The sequence below is a fragment of the Zeus faber genome (genome assembly GCF_960531495.2).
Source record: "Zeus faber genome assembly, chromosome: 14".
Classification (NCBI taxonomy): Eukaryota; Metazoa; Chordata; class Actinopteri; order Zeiformes; family Zeidae; genus Zeus; species Zeus faber.
Window position 1 is genome coordinate 3,636,617 of NC_137200.1, and position 19,792 is coordinate 3,656,408.

At 40.7% G+C, this 19,792-nt stretch overlaps 1 protein-coding gene across 2 annotated transcripts in view; it reads left to right on the top strand.

Annotated features, from left to right (window-relative positions):
* The first annotated feature begins 13,410 nt into the window (after positions 1–13,410).
* Positions 13,411–19,792, top strand: part of LOC307240359 (glucocorticoid receptor-like) — a 92,899-nt gene continuing 86,517 nt past the window's right edge. For both annotated transcript variants that reach the window (XM_080014120.1, XM_080014121.1), the window contains exons 1-2: positions 13,411–13,697; positions 15,438–16,816. In XM_080014120.1, coding sequence (XP_079870246.1) covers positions 15,447–16,816 — 1,370 coding nt within the window. In that variant the 5' untranslated portion in view covers positions 13,411–13,697; positions 15,438–15,446. The remainder of the gene's footprint in view (positions 13,698–15,437; positions 16,817–19,792) is intronic.

Genomic DNA, 19,792 nt, shown 5'->3' on the forward strand with positions numbered 1-19,792 from the left:
TATCTATCACAGCTAGAAATGAAAAGAAAAAAACCATGGAAAAAAAAGTGTGAATCCGCTTTTATCCTCAACTAGCTAAGGATTTGTTACCTGATCCTGGCATTTAGTCTTACATAAAAGAAGAAGAGAACGAGAGAGGGATAGAGAGAGAGAGAACGAGAGAGAGAGAGAGAGAGAGAGAGAGAGAGAGCGTTCTTTTCCCCTGTCGCTGCCTTTTTTCTCTGATCCGACCATCAGGTAAAAGGTAAAAAAGTGAGTCACCCTGTTAAACATCTGTGTGCCACATATCAGTTGTGAAATGATGTTAAAACAAAACGATAACAAAGACAGGCAGTCGATTTTTCTTTATTTATTCAGTTTGTTTGATCCTATAAAATAAACATATATTCCTCAAATCACACTGTGGATAATATTGAATGTATTGTTTTTATACTAGATCTTTCTTTTACTATCTTTTATATTGCAGATTGAGAATAATCACTGTAAATCAGGCAACAATATGTCTAGAGGATATACGTATAGAGGGTAGGTATAGATTATACATACAGATATATATACTATATATCAGACGGATATAGTAGTTCTTAGAACTCTGTTTTGAGGAACCTTTTTAGCTCCTACTCCAGGGCAGGGACTAACCGGCACAAGAGGAACCATCAGTGACTTAAGTGCATGGTGATTGGTCCAGATGTAAGTGCACGGTCCCTCAGACTGACTCTACCCAGTCAAGTCACATCGCTCTGGATGCGGACCATCCCATGTACACTCAGTGGTAATAAAAAGTAACCAATAAAAAAACAAAAACAATAAAAATGTTATTTTTATTGTAGATGTATTTATTTAATTTATTTTACTTTCCAGCGTTAATTGAATTAATTAACGTGTGCTCCGTAATCCCTGTGCACTGTCCTGATGCGAGCCCATGCCTTACAAAAAGTCGGATCTAACTTTTAAATTACGTCTTGTAGATCTAATATGAGTACAAAGTGGTAACTAGGTTTTCATTTCAGATTGCTTATTGCTTATTGCTTATAATTGCTTATTTTAGTAGGTACTGACCACTGCATACTGGGAGCACCGCACAAGACCTGCTGTTCTGGAGATGCTCTGATGCAGTCATCTAACCATCACAATTTGGTCCTTGTCAAAGTCGCTCAGATCCATACACTTGCCCATTTTTCCTGCTTCCAACACATCAACTTCAAGAACTGACTGTTCACTTGCTGCCTAATATATCACACCCCTTGACAGGTGCCATTGGAACAAGATGATCAATTTTATTCCCTTCACCTCTCAGTGGTTATAATGTTGTGGCTGATCGTTGTATATATATAGAGTATAGATACAGAGGATGAGTATAGGGGATATACATACTGGATAGATACAGAGGATATACAGTATATACAGTATAGAGGATATATATAGGATAGGTCAAGAGGAGAATAGGTATATGGAGGAAGGGTATAGAGGATATACAGTATATAGAGAGTATATACAGTATATAGAGGACATGTGTTTAATGTATAATTGAATGTATATCGAGGGTGTGGGGATATGATCATAGGAGTGGTATTTCTGTTCTTTACAATTGACAAATCATGGGAAAGCTAAGCGCTGATGATTCATTATTTCTGGTGGAGAAATAAACTTGCTGCGGAGCATTGCTTTTCCTCTAAAGGATGAGTCAGCTATGATTACACAAAAAAGGCAAGTTACCACAGGTTAGCAGAAGCTGGGTGTCCTGGCTGCCCCCTGAGCCAAAATGGAAATAACCACTTGACAAAGCGAGAAGGAATCTAGTGGAATCCACCTTAAATATGTGTACAATTTTGTCAATGGATGGACGGAGTTCTTGAACGGACGGAGTTCTTGAATACCAGAAGTGACTGAGCTTTAGAAGGGCTTTTGTGATGCCATTTTAACACATGCACACACCCACATAAAATAATAATTCAGTGATCGGAGGTTAGTACCCATGCTCTTTTTCTCTCTTTATCTTTGCCACAGGTCCTAATGTAGGTGGCTGACCTAGTTCAGTAGACCTAGTGATAGTGACACCAGATCCTCCGCCTGGCTATTTGATACCTCTGGTCATGGTCATTAAATCACTCCATTATTTAGGTTAAGCAGATAAGACTGAGAGTGGGATAATGAGGATTAGGTGAGAGGATTTCGCCACAAGTTCACCTCAAGAGACAAAATATTTTCCACGTTATCCGCTAAAACACAGCGTAGTCTGGACGGGAGCGGAGCAGAGTTGTTGAAATGCTGTTGTTTGTCCACAAGATAAAAGAAAAAATGAGGACAAAAAAAAAGCTGAGTAAAATTAAAATGAAGTAGATTTTTTTTTTTAATATATATTCTCTGTGGAGATTGTATTTTATTTTTTTGCCAGAGTGCATTAAAAGAGCATTATTCATGTTGCTGTTGCATATTAAAATGATTAGATGAGCTTATGTGAGGTTATTGTAGGTCATTGTAGCAGCAGGTAAATTGCATAGATGTACTGTAGATGGCTTTAGGTGTTTGGAGTAAAATCGTACAAGACAAGTGTAGATGGAATGAGATTTTTTTTATCAATTCCAAATAAATACATGGATTTGATTGTAAGAATATAATGAGCGCATTGCCAAGTGACTAATAAACACAATCATTTTTTACTCCTATTTGCCACTTTGTTGGTAGAAGCCATCACAGGTTGTGTGGACGTTGATATTATAAAATCTAATTTGACTGCTTAGAACTTGTGGCTGGAGGTGGTTGGTGGAAATTGCTCACCGCTCAGACCGGCTCCTGATCCTTGAGATATAAATCTGTCAGGTTAAATTTAGATCTAAAGCCAAGAGGTGTCACGGTCAAAGGAGATCTGTATCTATCGGCACACATTTGGCCACCAAAGTGATACTGCCGTTAGAGCGCCTGTCCAGTGTGGAATTTGAATATTTATAAAAAAACAGAGAACATATTGTTGTTGTTTGCAATTGTTTGTCCAAAATAATGAAAAAGTAAATGTCTTGGCTGTGATAGTAGGATGCCAGCAAAGCAATTATGATAATAGTGATTTGCAAACCAATTGAACTCAGACTGTAAAACAGAACAAATAGGGGCATGGGCGATCAAGATGACAATGGTCATTTGAAGGAATATTCCATTTAACAAAATGAGATGTGACAGAAAACCTGACCTGAAAATGTAATTGACAATTTTCAACATTTTATCCCATAAAGCACCCACCGTTACAGTAATAGCAACTTAAATTTGACAACGGTATCTTGTTTAAAAGGCGTCTCAAGGAGTAAACCAATCACATTTTTGCATTTGTCATGCTGAACTGAACTCCAGTAAATGTCTGTTCTCTCTATTGTGAATGTACTTGGTCATATGTATAGGAGAATGTCATCCACTAATAATCGTTTGAGGGCCTGCATCAGCCTTCTACAACGATAAACTAATGAAGAATTTAGGTTAAAAGGGTTGAAAAATAGGTTTTCATTTCAGAAATGGAAGAACAATGGTGGACATCCATCAGAATGGCATATGCTGCACCTTTACCCTTGCTTGTTTTGGGATGGCCACAGCTAGGGTGACTAGGCGTCCATCTTTATGTTGTACTGCATGGCATTTTCATCCCTTGTCCCCCATCACACAAGATGCCTCACATTTTGATTGGCTCTAATTTTTCCAAGCCAAACCACTGCAGGACAGACACTATTCTAAAATTTGGCTTTTATCCGATTGTTGTGAAGAAAGCAGGGAAGGCTGTCATCACTGCGTCGAGTTGGATGTCAATCAAACTGGGCACACGTGGGTCAAGTGCAGGTCAACCTGTGCCCCCAGTTTAACCCGTTATCTTTGCTACGCCCACCCGGAGAAAATTGCAACATACCAAAGTCACAAACCACGCAGATTTAGGTGGAATGTGATGGAACTAGCAGAAAGAAGAGGAAATGCATGTAGAGTTTTTTGCTTAATTAGCAAAGAGTTGAGTTTTGAAATTTTGATAGTGTGAACATGTACATGTAAAGCTCACAAGGATAATGTGCGTAGAGATGTTACGAGCTCAGGGGAAAAGAATAAATGTTTATTTTTTGAGTCAGATAGGCATGACATCAAAATGTTAGACTGCCTCTCAGCATTGATAATGTGTCCCACATTGTCCCACACAAACATATTTTTTGTCTCACGTTTGGTTTGTTGGCATCTGGTCACCCTGGCCACAGCAAGTACACACGTTGAAATCATTTTTGACATGTTCTACTGATAAATGAGCCAGCCAGGGTGGAAGTCCTCTTGAAATGGGGTAAGAAATTATCCCACACTCATCCCACATGAAGTCGTTCATCTTCCCACGCGTCAATTAACTAATTGGACTCTCGGGACACAGGAAAGCCCGGCTTGGTATCGATGCATTTGGACCTGCTCTCTTACAGAGGAGGTTCTGCTATCAAGTAGCGGTTCTCACATGGGGGTATGCGGACCCCTGGGGCACGTCGCAGACCTCCAAGGGGTTACGTACGTCAGAGAAACTGCACGTGTCATCAAGTTACTCTGAATGAATGTTTCGCTACCGCATCCTTCCCAAGTTAAAATATTCGGTTGGAGAACGGCAGCAAGGCGTAGCAATATCATCTCCTGGGATAACCACATCATTCTGGGATTTCAGCTGCTCGTCCTTTGGTCGCAGGACGCAGCGAGAATAACCAATGGAGGTTGGCGAGATTACAAATGACAAAAACAACATATTTCAGAAGAGTAATGTTGTGCAATTGGAAATAATCTCTCAAGAGGGGATACACACACCCCATAAAAGGTGTAAGAGGAACCATGTGGAACCATGAACCGGTAATTTTATCATCAAAAATCCAAACACTACTTTTAGTTATATAACCCACTTCCATAACAGACACCTTCACGAAACTACAATCCCCACCTCCACCCGTGCATACACAGAGCACCACATGCTCTCAAGCCTCAACTGTTCTGTTAGGTTTTTTTTTTCCTCCCATTATTATTATTTATTATATATTTATTATTATTGCTGAATGAAAGCTGCCATTAGGGCCCTCAGCGTGTACCTTGTATGTTTTGGGAACAGTGTGGTTTCCCTCCATGGCCCTGGGGGAGCTCTGTCTGTCTCTCTCTCTCTCTCTCTCTCTCTCTCTCTCTCTCTCTCTCTCTCATAATGAGACGCTCCCATGCACAGGACATACCGCGCCCCGTCCTAATCGAACGCTTTGCATGGAGGTCCGCGTCTTCTTTCTCTCTCTCTCCCTCCCTCCATCCCACACTCCCTCCCTCCAGTCTCCTCCCTCCTTTTCTCAAGTGCAATTTACTTATCGGCCATAGTCTTCCTTTCCCTTGCCTTTCCTTTTGTTTTTCACTTTTCTATTGTTAATAGATAATGTGTATGTCAGGGCTGGCTTTTCCACATTTAATAAATGTTGAAAAATAGTATTTATAGTAGTATTTGTTCTTCAGTATTTAGATATATATTTATATATTTCCCCCATGTAATAACATGTTTATGTGCTCTGAGGAGGAAGTTTCTAATTTAAAGTGTAAATCTAATGAAAACTATTATGATATGATTTGAGTGGTACTATGAGATTAATTTGTTGATTCATTTGTTTTTCTAAGCAGTGCATTAGCAAATTAACTCCCAAAACAGGATAATTCCCTCTCCAAATTAAAGTGAATTGCTCCTACTATTATACTGGAACCATGGATGTATTGTATTATTGATCTAAACACTGCCTGTTGCCATGGTGACGCTGAGGCAAGCTAGACAGGAAGCTCTTTAGCTCACTGACATGCACAGTGTAAACAAAAGCAAAATCACTGCAAGCAAACCTCATGCCAAATGATTATAATAATAATAATAATAATAATAATAATAATAACAATAATAATAATAATAATAATAATAATAACTTTTATTTGTATAGCACCTTCTCAAAGTGCTTTACATTAAAAGGCCATTAGAATAAAAAAAGATCAACATCACAACACACATTCTAAAGCATAACAAAAATATTATAAAAGGAATAAAATAGTGTGATCAACTATACAGATATATAAACATACAAAGAGATATACAATATTGCCGATATACACATATATAGCATGAACATTTATATATATATATATATATATATATATATATATATATATATATATATATATATATATATATATATATATACATATGTATATATATATATATATATATATATATATTTAGGTTTTTTTTTATATATATATATATATTGATATATACAGAGAGAGAGAGAGAGAGAAAGAGAGAGAGAGAGCAATGTAACCTTTATTTATTTTGAATTGGTTTAATGCTGTGTGACCAGGCACTTGGAAATTGGTATTTCCGAGAAAACTTTTCCCGGAATTGGTATTTCCGAGTATACTAGAGTAGTATCCTAGAGTACTTTAGTTCAAAGTCAGACCTGTTTTCAAATAGAAAAAACATGCAAAAAGAACTTTATTAATCGTCAACCGTGTATGCTGTAACAGCGTGAGGTCTGTTATCTCGACAACCTCATGTCCAAGAAAATGTCGACGTGGAATTTAGACTTTAATGGCTGTTCTTCTGCACTTTTCCAAGAAGGAGGTCTGACTTTTGCAAGGTTTTATAGCAAAGGGATGTTGCATTATCACTGATCCGGTTTTGTACGGCGGCCCTGAGAACTCAACACACTGCAACTTAAGAAAAGACATACAAACAGACAAAACACAAGCAAATTAAGAAAACTATATAATTTTTTTAGCCTACACACACTCCTATCCTGAGTGTGTGTGGTGATGGCGGTTTTACCTGCTGCTCGTTAGACCAACCAATGAGCAACAGGTATGCAGCCACTTTGATCCCAATCACCTTGGTCAAGGTCAGGTGTGGCTGCTCAACCCAGACTATAGCCGTTTTCTCAATACCAAATACGCAAAGTCTGGACTTGCGGACTTGGTAGTTCAACTCGGGAGTACAGACTCCGGGAGACGGGAGGACGCAGGACGGTCATTCTGGGAAATGCATTCTGGGATACTTGGCTGTCCCAAGTCCACACAAGTTACATCCAATGCATCCTCGATGAAATGGGCGGAGCAAGTCCACATCCGGGCATTTGGCTTGATGCGTGCTTTGAATTGAAACAGTACTTGGGCTGCGACTGATGACGTTTCACAAGTCCACAAGAACACAAGTACAGACAAGAACGCACATTGAGAAAGGGCCTATTCCCACACCACACTGAGTAATGAGCAATTTCCTTAATAGAAAAATAGAATAGAAGCCTTCATTTTTGAATCTGATGTCAAATTACAGTTGTAGTCAACAAGGCAACATGGGCCTAATGGCATGATGAACAAACACAATTTAAGCAGTGTCCAGTGCAAAATAAGTTATGGTTGATGGCCACAATTGGTTTCAATAGGTAGGGTAGATTTAAGCTGACCTTGTATGTTAAGAACACAGCTGCATTTAGTGTGATTTTATTGTGAATCTCCATATATAAGTCACCGAAATGCTGTCTAATTGTCTCTCAAATGCAAAAATGTTCACCCGCCTCACTAGAAAGGTTAACAACGTTCAATGTGGTTTACTTTGCCATGGTGATGTGGAACAGGATGCAGGGAATACTGATAAACGATACATTAATCTTAATCTTATCATTGTTCTCCAATTTCAGAATCACTTACAAATTGCTAAAGAAATCTCCAGCCATACAAATGTACATTGTAATGAAGAAGGCTGTTTCTGTCCCTAGTATATTATCTTCATACCATCAGGGTAGAGCAGAAAGTAGGGACCATCTTGTCAATTTTGTAAAAGCCCTTCATTTTTTTTCGCCAGCTTTGCACAATTGCCCTGGATCCTACCCAAGTTGGACTACGAGTACCATTCCTTTGACAGGTTTCTGCACTCCATCCACCATCTGCTTAATGACTACTGAAATGTACAGACGAAATATAGAGGTAGGCCACTGTCAACAGGTTCATTGACACACCACAAATACATGACAGAATGGACTACCGGCAAAATGATTAGCCTACATCCGCAAAGAAGTTACCTTCACATGGATTTCTTTCAGTGGTTCTTTTTTCTTTTTGAAATTGTCTCTCCTTCTATTTTAAACTCCAGAAATTCCATAATTCCAAATAATAAGTGTACTTTTTCCCTGTGCTTCTTTCTGCAAACAGAGCCCAATCAAATATCATTAAGACAGTGCATAGATCACTGCTAATCCTGTTGTACACACATCCAGTATTCTGATCTATACTCATACAGTATAATAGAACGTGGATAGCCTTAGCCTAATTAACAAATAAGTTGTCTTTTAAACATTACCCTCACTTGTGCTAGGCTTATCGCCATCATACAAGAATTTGATGTTCTTGCCACACGAACTGCAGAACGCCGTGTCAGAATGCAGGTTGAATCCACAAAAAGGACAACATATTGTAATCTGTAATAAATCAAAAGAAGTGTCATTAGGCTAGCACCCAGAATGTAGGAGTGGGTTGACCTTTCAAGGGGGTGTCTAGTCACTGAAACCACTAAACATGATGTGAAACATGAAACATTGTATAGCAGGTATAACTCTACGTAGGCCTCTATTGACTTACCATGATCGAAAGGGAACAATGATAAGATTAATGAATTGTTTATCAATGTGCTCCGCATCCTGTACCACATTACCATGGACACATATAGCATCTTGAACAATGTTAACCTTTCTAATGAAGTGGCTGAACAGTTTTGCATTTCAGAGACATTTATACACCATTTTGGTGACTTATGTATAGGAAATACCAATAAGACCACAGTAAATGCAGCTGTGTGCTTAATATACAAAGTCAGCTTAAATCTACCCTCGTTACTGAAACCAATTGTGCCCATCAACCATAACCTCTTTTGCCCTGTACACTAGGGTTTAATCCTGGGAAACGAGATTCCCGGGAACGCCCATCAAAACCATTTCCAGTTTCACGAGAAATATAATAACGGGAAAATTAGATTTTTGTTCCTCTTTTTTTTTTTTTTTACATTGTGATGATATTGGAATAGGCCTATATTTGGAAAATATGTAGGCCTAAAGTTTATTCTCTTAAAACTTATGCATTGTATATGTTTTATTGTTTAAGACATGTTTTTAAGTTCATACAACAGCTGTGCACACTGCATGTAGCGGTGGCACACACTGAAAGCTTATTGTAAGTGACCCATAGTCTTTTGTTTTAATTAGGGTGATATCTGTTTTATTTATGACTGCCCCCTGTCTGTTTTATTTAACATATTTTGTTGTATTATGTAGTAAATTTTGCATTATTATAGGCCATTTTGTTCTATGTTTTTTTGCATAGGTAGACCTACGTCTAATGTTTTATAGACTTTTATTTTGTTATATTGCAAGAGCACTGTAGTAGGCCTGCCCTTTACTTGAAATGTTGACATGAAGCACCACATGCAGGCCGCTGGGATTGCACACTGTATTGGCTTGGATGCACAACTGCACAGTGTTACTTTGAAACGCTGAAGTTAAAATAAATAAATGTTCTGTTAACTCTGAGTGATCATTGACTTTATTACTATATCTGACATTGCTTGGCTACAGAAGGCTTGCCGTGCATCGGCACCAGCAGCCTCTGAGCTGTAACAGAATATGGAATCCATATCAGCTTAATAGAATGATTTTGAAATCACCAAATGACTTGCTTTAATGAATTTTGTTTGTTTATACAATAATTGTCAAATATCACTTCCATGAGACTGTTCTCAGCAGACAGATCACAGGCAATGTACTTGGCATTTCAAGTTCAAGTTCAAGTTCAAGAGATTATTTGTCACATACATACGCATATGCTCGTACATATATGCAGTGAAATGACACCCGGTGATTACGCACAAACTCTATAAGCTCGAAAAATACTCAAATGTGCGTAATCGACACAGGCGGCCGCAGGGGGTGGCGCCACAATCGCGATTCTGGGTTCTATAATTATATAATAGGATTAATTGTCTGTGGTGTATTAAATATACATCTAAATCCTCCTAAATGTGTTTAAATTCATAACAGAATATAGACAGACATAACAGAATATTCATTATCTTGAATTATAGGAAAGTTTCGTAATCCTTGCAGGAGTCGTAGCTATAACAAAATTCAAGCTGCATGGAAAAAAATATATTATGGTCATCCTAATATAATATAAATGGCATTCTTTCGCCTTAATAATCATTAATGTCACCAAATAATACATTAAAGCGGTCAGGTTGTAAACCCATATTTCTCCTTGTTCTATTTAGTGTGCTTGAAATATGATAAAAGTGTTTGACAATATCTGAAAACAAGTAATTTAAAAAATAGTGTGCTACTTTTCTGATAGATAATGTCTAATTTTCAGGAAAAATATTAAACCCTACTGGACATTGCTTAAATGGTGTTTGTTCATCATGCTATTAAGCTCATGCTGTCTTGTTGACTACAACTGTTATTTTACATCAGATTGAAAAATTGAGGCTTCTGTTCTTTTATTCTACCAAGGAAATTCATTACTCGGCCATTTAATTCCAACATGCATCACAGTTTTCCAAGTTTGTGAACGCACCATCACTTCCTGCTTTGGAGCACTTGTGAACCACAGAGCTGTATCCGTGTCTTCTTATCAGAGAACAGGTCCACTAGTTAATCTATTGGCTGAATAATTTTTTTTTAAATCTGGACAATCCACACAAGTCACCTAAATTGATGTGAAAAAAGCCACATTCGTCAAAAAGCAAGTTGTTTTAATTCCTGAACCCATATTCCACATGTGTATTCTGCAAAAATAGTCCGCCCTTCTCATTGTCAACTTCTGTTGTTGCTCACTGCCGTTATGTCGTTGCTCACTTTTTTATGTTGTGGTTTTGCATTTGCATTTTTCGTTAATGCATTTGTGTTTTTCCAATTTGCATGTGCTGTCGAAGATAATTTCTTAATTTTCTTATGTTTAGTCAATTTGCATGTGTTTTCTTAAAGGGGACCTTGGACCTATTGTGAAAAACTCACTTTTTCACTGCTTGTGCACATACATTTAGGTCTCTTTAGGACTAACACAACTGTGAAATAAGACAACCCAGTCAGTTCATTGTGAGCTGTCAATTTTAGAAAACATGTCCTGAAATACAAGTTCCGATTTTTGATCCCTTGTTACATCACAGGGCCTACAGTAGAATTAGAACCGCCCTCCATCTGATAGTAACGCCATCCACGGCTGGAGAAATAAAACGTAGAATAACCAGCGCCATTGGTAAGACAAGCACAAATCTTTTAAAAGACAGAGGAATAAATACGAACTGTCCGTGAAGACGATTGAAATGTAAATGTTTCTTTCTTCTTTCTTTTTTTTTTTCAAACCTGTGCTGTCAGCATGCTAGGCATACAACACAGAGTATTTGTGTCACTGCATCTAGGACAGAGTTAGTCTGTAAGTGGAGTTCAACTTCTCAACCTGCAATGCAACTCTTTATTCATTCTTTAATCATCAAGAACTACTTGCAACAACTCTGTCCTATAGACGACCTGTGGGATGACAAGAGCACAGCTTCCCTAATCCCCCTCTTTGAAGAATGATCTTACAATGTTTTGGTCTTTAAACATCTTGGACCTGTCCCAATTGGTTCTTTTGTATGAGGTCCGTATTATATTGTAGCGCCAAGCAACGGAAAAGGCCTGGAAGCCCAGCCAGAGTCCCACAGCCGTACAGACACCCCACACCCCCAGGAAAGCCCAAAGCAACCTGCACGGCAGCCACAGAAGACCCCCCAGCCCCCAGAGAAGCCGGGAGCCCGTGGAGCAACACCCACGCCTGGCCTGAGGAGCATAATCCAGTCCCAGAGAGCCCAAGGAGACCCTCCACCCTTGACGCCACACATGCAACCCAACCTCCAGTGCAAGCACAAGATGCAGCCGCAGGTGAAGAACCCGGGCCGTGGACACCAGGCACGGATCGCAGATCGGATGGCCGAGTTTGCTCAGCGCAGGACACCTGGATGTCAGCTCCTCGGAGGGAGTTCCAGCACGGACAAGAAGCACATCAGGGCAGGAGCGTGACAGGCAAGCTCGCACCCTAGGTCTATTGTGTGGTCTATGCACTGAGTGTGAGTTCTGGCTCCGGGAGGGATAGGTGACGCACAACCACATCCTGTTTCTTTACAAATGCTATTTCTTTCAAAAAAAAAAAGTAATCAGTAGATCGACTGTAGGCTACAGCACACGATCCCCTGTGCGTTTCTCTGAACACAACCAATAAGTGTGTTTTTATTATAGATGTATTTATTTTACTTATTTTATTTTATTTTCCGACATTTATATGAAAAAAAATCACTGCTGCGGTGTGCCAGTTGGTGTCCCCCCACAAGCTTGCAGATCAGCAACAAAAGCCGGAACAAACTTTTAATTAGGCCTTGTAGTGACTTTGGTAGACTGATGGGGTGAAATCAGTGAACGTTTAAGACTAAATACAAGGAACCCAGGGTGGCTCCTCCCACTTAAAACAGAGCATCACAAAGATGATGGATTAGAGGCATGTTACAGTGGCTCTAATGCATAACCTGAGTAGTATTTCCCAAATAAAAATTTGAATAAAATAAAATAAAAAATAAAATTAAATACATGATCTGGGGACCTCAGAGACCTATATAAACTTTTGTTAAAAAAAAGAATAATAGGTCTTCTTTAAGTTGCAGTGCGTTGAGCTTTCAGGGCCACCGTAGTTTTGGGGCTTCGCCGCAACAGTTAGATCTGTGCTGCATTCCGATCGGTAATTCCGAGTCGGCAGTCGCCACTTCCTGTTTTGGGGGCTTAAGTGCAACAGTTAGATGAACAACAAGTATCATATTTTTAACTTGAGTCACGTCCTCTTTTACAATATCTGTTGAGAACTTCGGAAATGGCTTAATTTGACCTAAAGGTCAAAGGTTTAAGGCGAATATACAAGACCCTCAGACCATTTCTCTAATCATGGTATTTCTAAAGCACTAGAACTGGAATTGTACAGGAAATAGAACCTTGGCCCCGCCGTTTGTGCTTTTCCAAATGGGAGGTCTGATTTTTCCGAGTTTGGATTTCAATGGAACGCAGCATTAGTCGCCGTGAATCTGTTGCGTGGGCTCTTGGCGCCCGCCAAATGATTATAGTATCACGAAGTATTATACTTTTAGTATTTAGTATCGTGTTTTCCGCTGGCCACTTTGGAAATAGTTAGTTGGCCCCTACAGCGAATATCCAGTCCGCTCATGTGTTGTTTTGACAGATTGTGGAGGGGCGCTGAGAGCAGAAAGGGGCGTTCACCTCAAGTGTCAAACCCGCAGCCCTGTGGCCAGCAGGCTGTTATGTAACCACTCAAGAATTAAGAGTTTCACGGAACTACGATATAAAGATCGCGACCCCGTCCCTGTGATTTTACTCGCGGAATGTCGACCTCTTTCACGGTTTGCCCCCACCCCCTCCTCTTGTGTTCTTTCTACGCGACGGTGGAGTTCTGGAGTTGGCTGGTGAAACGGGGAAACGGACTAATACCGTAAAGACTACAACAATGACAGCGGCAGCGAGGCAACCCTGACCAGCCCGATCGACTGTGCTGACCTTTCTGGCTGTTGGTGTTTTGGAAAACTGTTTTCCCGTTACACAGAGGCAGGGATCGCTTCACCGGTGAGTGCGGCGAGGAAACCGTCGAGGAAACCAGGAGTTTTTTTCAAAGTTCGGAGCGAAACACGGGTCGCCAGCGCACAGGGACCACTCCTTGGTTTTCACCGCACGTACGATCAACTTAACTGTTGCATTGGTTCACGTTGTGTTGTGTGTGTGCCGGTGAAGCTACATTATATGTGTGTTTAATCGTATTTCTCCTGCTCGGGGAAACAGGCCGATCGCCGATCCGCGGCGTGGCTGCGTTTTAAACTGTGTGCACGGCGTCGTCATAATAATGATAAATAGAATTTAAATTTTAAAAAGAAAAAAATATACACAACACAATTTGTGTTTTTAGTTGTTGTGGCGAAATGTAGAGAAACTTGTACCAGTGATCGGTGCAGTTCCCCGTGCAGCCAGCAGGTTGCAGTGAAGCTGCGACGCTCCCTGCGCTGGGCGGCGGCAGCGCGGAGTGACACGGTGTGGATAATTCAACTAACGCCTGCTGCTGCCGCCGCCGCTGTTGTTGCTGCCCGTGTACAGAGCGCACGGCGGGGAGCTGCGTTTTGCACGGTTGTTGCCTGGACTGCACACCTCGTACGTGGAAGGGAAACTTTGCATTGAGAGCTGGCTTGTCTCGCATAGCACAGCACAATATTGCCGATTGCACCGGTGGGTGACTGCTACTGTACTTCCACATGAGGAGAAATGATGCTTGCATTATGAGCTGCTCGACGATGCGTTTCTTCAAGGTAACGTTTAAGATTATTATTATTATTATTATTATTACTATTAATATTATGATTATATATTTTTGCATTGCATTGAATTTCATGTGACATATCAGTTGCAATTTGCATGCAGATATTAAAAGCAGCAGACTTACATAGTAGAAAGAGTTGCAATATAGAGATCGGTAGCCTGAAAGCAGCCATGCACTGTTGTAATTCAAGTAAGTTTATGATACCCCGGTCTCAGAAGATGTTTATTGTTAGATATGATTTAGTCAAAAACTCCACACCTCTCTATACTGTAGTTAGGGAGGTGACAGTGGAACTAGGATCACAACAGTCGTTTTTCTCCATATTCTAACAATGCTGATGGTTTGTGAATTGGATAATTGACGATCGATCTTTTGCTGGGTGCCCCGTGGAACCTCCTATTTACATTTTCTTGTTGTGATATTTGTTCCTTTTTTTGCTGCGACCCAGTGCAAGATCAGGGGTTTGCAAGTTGCCGGGTTTCATGGAGACTTGAAACACAAGCTGAGCCTGGGCATGCCTTGAATATCTCAGGCTGGAGTCTTTGCACGACTTGGCTGTGCTCCACAGTGTACACACTTTGGACCCAGAGCTACTTTACCAGAGCTGTTCATTTAGATGCATGGGTTTTTGTTACTGAACACTTTTTGTGTTTTTTTCCATCACTCTTAACAGTGTACTGTATGTGGTTCACTCCTCTGCCATACTGCTTCAGTGTGAATATCAGAAGATGAGATGGCATATTTTGCTGGGTTTTTTTTGACTAAGGGAGGGAAGCCTATGACCTATTTTACAACAGGTTTGCTTTGTGACAACACAATTTATATTGCTTTCAGATCACGACCAACGACTGACTGCTGCCGATCTGAAAGACCATTAAGATATTTCTAGCCTGGTATTTGGTAAATCATATTTTATTTCAGATCACATCACATCACCCTCCCCATCTTAACCTTTTCTGTTTCTCCACTACCCCGCCCCTCACCCCCACCTGTGTCAGGATCAAGAAATGGATCAGGGTGGACTGAAGTGTAGCAGTAATCGAGAAGACAGTCTGACATTCGGGGAGACGGGGGAGCAAGTAGAGGCCAGTGATGTGATTGGTTCTCTCCACCCCACTGCCATGCATCCGCCCATGCCTGGACCCAGGGATACCCCCAATGGAAAGACACATGGCGGCCTTGGCGCCTCGCTAGTCCAACTTCGTCATCACGCCCTCATGGGTGAGGGATCCAACACAAAGGACAGTAAACTTATCAGAACCCAGCAACAGCAACAGCAGCAGCAACAGCAGCAGCACCAGCAGCAGCAGCACCAGCAGCAGCACCAGCAGCAGCACCAGCAGCAGCACCACCAGCACCACCACCAGCAGCAGCAGCAGCAGCAGCAGCAGCAGCAGCAGCAGCAGCAGCAGCAGCAGCAGCAGCAGCAGGAAGTCGGTTTTTTTGACATTGAGGACAACTTGTCCTTCCTAGAGGAGAGGATGCGTGACTTGGATGGGATGTCAACCTCTGTCATCAGCACATCAGAGAACTCTGTCCTGGGCAACTTCCCTCTGCCTGACCTTTTCCCTCAAGGTCAGGTTAAGCAGAAAGTGGACTTCTCTCTGGATAAACACCTGGAAACCTACGGTGGTGAGGGAACGGGCCACGGCCCGAGTCAAAGGGATCGCAGCAGTCACCTAATTGAGGGGAGTGAAATTTTGCATGATCTGGAACTTCACGGCTCGCTGCCGGACATCAGTGATTTTGAACTGGATGATGAGGGGGTGCACCTGGTTAATGTCCTGCACAAGAGTAGCGGTAGTGGCACGCTGAAGGAAACTAAGTCAGTCGGTGATAGTGCTGAAATTGCTGCAAGCGTGGACGGCTTGGGCCAGCAGCACCACGCCCTTCATCGCCACCCACACCAGCAGCACCCACAGCACTTACTGCAGAACCACCCTCAGCATTACACGCAGCAGCGGCCTGTGGCGCCCCTCCTCTCCAGTGTCATGATCAAAGAGGAGAAGGACACTGTAGACTCTTTCGTTCACATCCGTACTCCCAGTGTGGTCAAACAGGAGAAGCCAGATAGCAGCACTTTCTGCCAGTTGTCCTGTCTGCGGAACTCCCCACCTGGAGGAGGCACCATGTCGGCGGCCTCCTTGTCCATGGGAGTAGCAGGCGGAGGACCTGGCTACCCCTACAGGGCCAACCCGCCCTCCACCGCTGCTCTGCTGGACCAGAAGCCCTTCAGCATGTACGCAGATCCTCCTCCATTGGGGGAGGGTTGGGCCAGGGGGAACAGGTTCGGGGAATCATCCGTGATGCAGAGTGGCAACAACGGGCTGCCCTCTAGGTCGTCCTCTTTGGCAGCTTTCCCCATCGGCTTTCCAAGGTACGTGTCCCATAGCTAATCTTTCTTGCTGTTGACGGTTTTCTTTTTCAAACTCTTTGCTATGCAAGTGTGAAATTGGGGTTTCCTTCCCATGTCTTTGTATTTGTGAAGTTAGTGCAAGACCTAACATTGGTGTATTTTCAGCACACATGGTTTGGCGAGTTTTTTTTCATTTCTGGGTTTGAGAGGACAGACTGGGCCATACAGGAAGAGTATAAATAGCTGGGAAAAAATAGCCCAACTCAGTAGAAAGAGCTTGAGAAGACAGCATACATGTGTCTCTCTTGGAGATCTTTGACCAGGTGCCGCAAAACTCATATCTGATCCTAATTTATCACTTCAACATGTTCTGGTCAGAAATCAGACAGTTCACATGTGTTACTGAGCAGAACTCTGATGAAGATCTCTGTTTGAATTTAAGTGATGTAAATTACATTTTTGGCCTGTTAAAATGTATTAAAAAACCCCAATAAATTATAAACTTGCCAGTAAAAATGTCTGGTAGTAATGCTCCTACAAATCATAGACTCCACCTGCCTGACAGCGCTGGTGAGACAGGCCAGTGGTGCACACAGCACCCACATCTCTGCTGGCGCATGCCGACCCTCACTTTTATTGCACCACAGGGTTTGTTTCACCATCTGACTCGTGCATGTGAGCCAATCTGCAAAGCTGGACACATCTGGTACCTATACCGGTAGCAGTTATTGAAACGTGACTAGTAAGGTTCACATTTGTCCAGTACAATAAATTATTTTCGGACACCGGACCTAGTTTTACGATGGTGGTGTCAAAGTGCAATTGCACTCAGAAACTGTAGGGGCGCCAAATCCCAAATACCAACAACATAGTGCTGGTTTAAGAACATGGGACATTCACAAGTTTGCTTGGTAGATTGTGTCTTTGTATTGGTTGTTAGTTGATGACCTGGCTTTTCGCCTTCTCTAAATGGTACGGCAAACATATTTATCCATAAGCTTTTATTGCTTCCTTTTCACACCACATACTGCGTTCATTTATTTTCTTGCCTGTTTTTTGCCTATTTGTACCATTCGGAGGTGACAAGTCCTCTTTTTGTTGTACATGCACTCTATTACATCACCTACAGTACAATATAATTAATTTTAATTTCCTCTTAAATGGCCTTTACATTACATATTGCTGGCGGGAATAACTATGTTCACTAATGGTTTTTCTAGAAATATTTATACCGAGTAACTACAGAATCGAAGGATTGGATACAATTGGGACCACAGTCAGTCGACCTGTCATCCAAGTGCATTGAATTGGTATTCAATACCTAGTACAACACAAAAAGGACAACTTCAAATTCACCTCTTCAAACAAAAAAAGTGGCGATGTCCTTGATTATCACAAGATGGCCTTTAGCCCAATTAATAGTATGTATGTAGTGCGGCTCGGATGAAGCTAAGCATATGCAATTCACATTTCTTTCCAGTGGGATTTTGACTTGTTAGATAGTAATAAAAAAAGTAAGTGTGGGGGACATTCCTCTTTGCCATTTATCTCAGCAAATTACTTATTCATTTGGGTTTTTGAATTAATTTAGCACTGTGGCTGTAATTGGCTATATAGGCCGTGATAAGCCTGACTCAACCACTTCCCCGATTTTCTTTTCAAGGAAGTGAACAAGTCTTGAACAAATTTTTTCACAAAACGGGTCATCGAAGACATTATATAGATTGAAAATAGCCATTACATTCAACTAAAATTTGTGGAAAATACTGTAAACTATACCTTTTAATTTATGCATGCAATGCATCGCTAGAATTACGTGACATGATTGTGGTGTCGTTCATACCAGAACGTCACAGACATGTCGTGGTTCAAATTTCGTGCAAATCGATCCATATACAGAGCAGAAATAAGTGAAAAAACGAAAAAAATTTGACCAAAATCTCATGCTTCGTGCTTCACCAAACACGCCAATGTTCGAAAACTCCAGATGAATTGGACGCTTTGTGACATCATCATCTAACGTACTATAAATATGCAGGTTTTGGTTCAGGACGTCCGTTCACGTTGTCCGCAGTGCGCAGTGTAGACTTTTTTGCTCTGTAGTGGTTAGAGATTACAAACTAGGCGTGTGTGTGTTTATGTATCATCTGACCTTTGATGTCTAAGGGGGTGTTCGATAAATAAGTAAGTTATCTTTTGTTCTGTAAAATTTAGGAAAACTGTCCGAGGTGACTTTTACAACCAGCTTTTTATATAATATATAATATTTGATGATTTCACACAACAGAAAAGCAGCAATTCTCAGATAGGGGCACCCAAATCTATCAATATATACTTAATAAATGGTTAAGTCTTATGCAATTAAAAGTGTAAATGATAGTGAAAAAACTGAGAATCAGCCGCTAAATATCACTATTATTTACTTTACTTACCAATTTTCTATTCTAGATAATCCAGCCACATAACTATCCATTCATAAAATGGCAGCACGATAACATTTCGGAAATGTTATCATGCTGCCTTCAAGTCAGATATCACATTTAGATATTATTTATAATTTATGGACCAGCAATACCTGAGCACTTGTACAAATATATACAAGCTAGTGTTTGTTTATTTAAATATTATTTTATTATTTTCAGACCAGCAATACCCAGGCCATTTTGGATATTATTTAGAGTTTGTTTGTTTATTTAAATATCTATCTATTAAGTGCACTATACAAGTACAAATCTGAACAGTCGTGACCTGATGTTTGTAATTATTTATTGTTTTTTTTAGAGCTGCCCTGAAGTCTAAGTCCTTCCAAGTTTTAACGTCAAAGTGATCAAATTGTTAATGGCATTAACTGACTTATTTACTATGTAGAAATAGATTATTCAGCCTGATCAAATATATACATCCATGAAACACTGATTGCCTGAATCTATCATGGTATCTTCACAGTTGTAGCCTGCTGGAAACAAACCTTTGCTCTCAAAATATGTTACAGTAGCC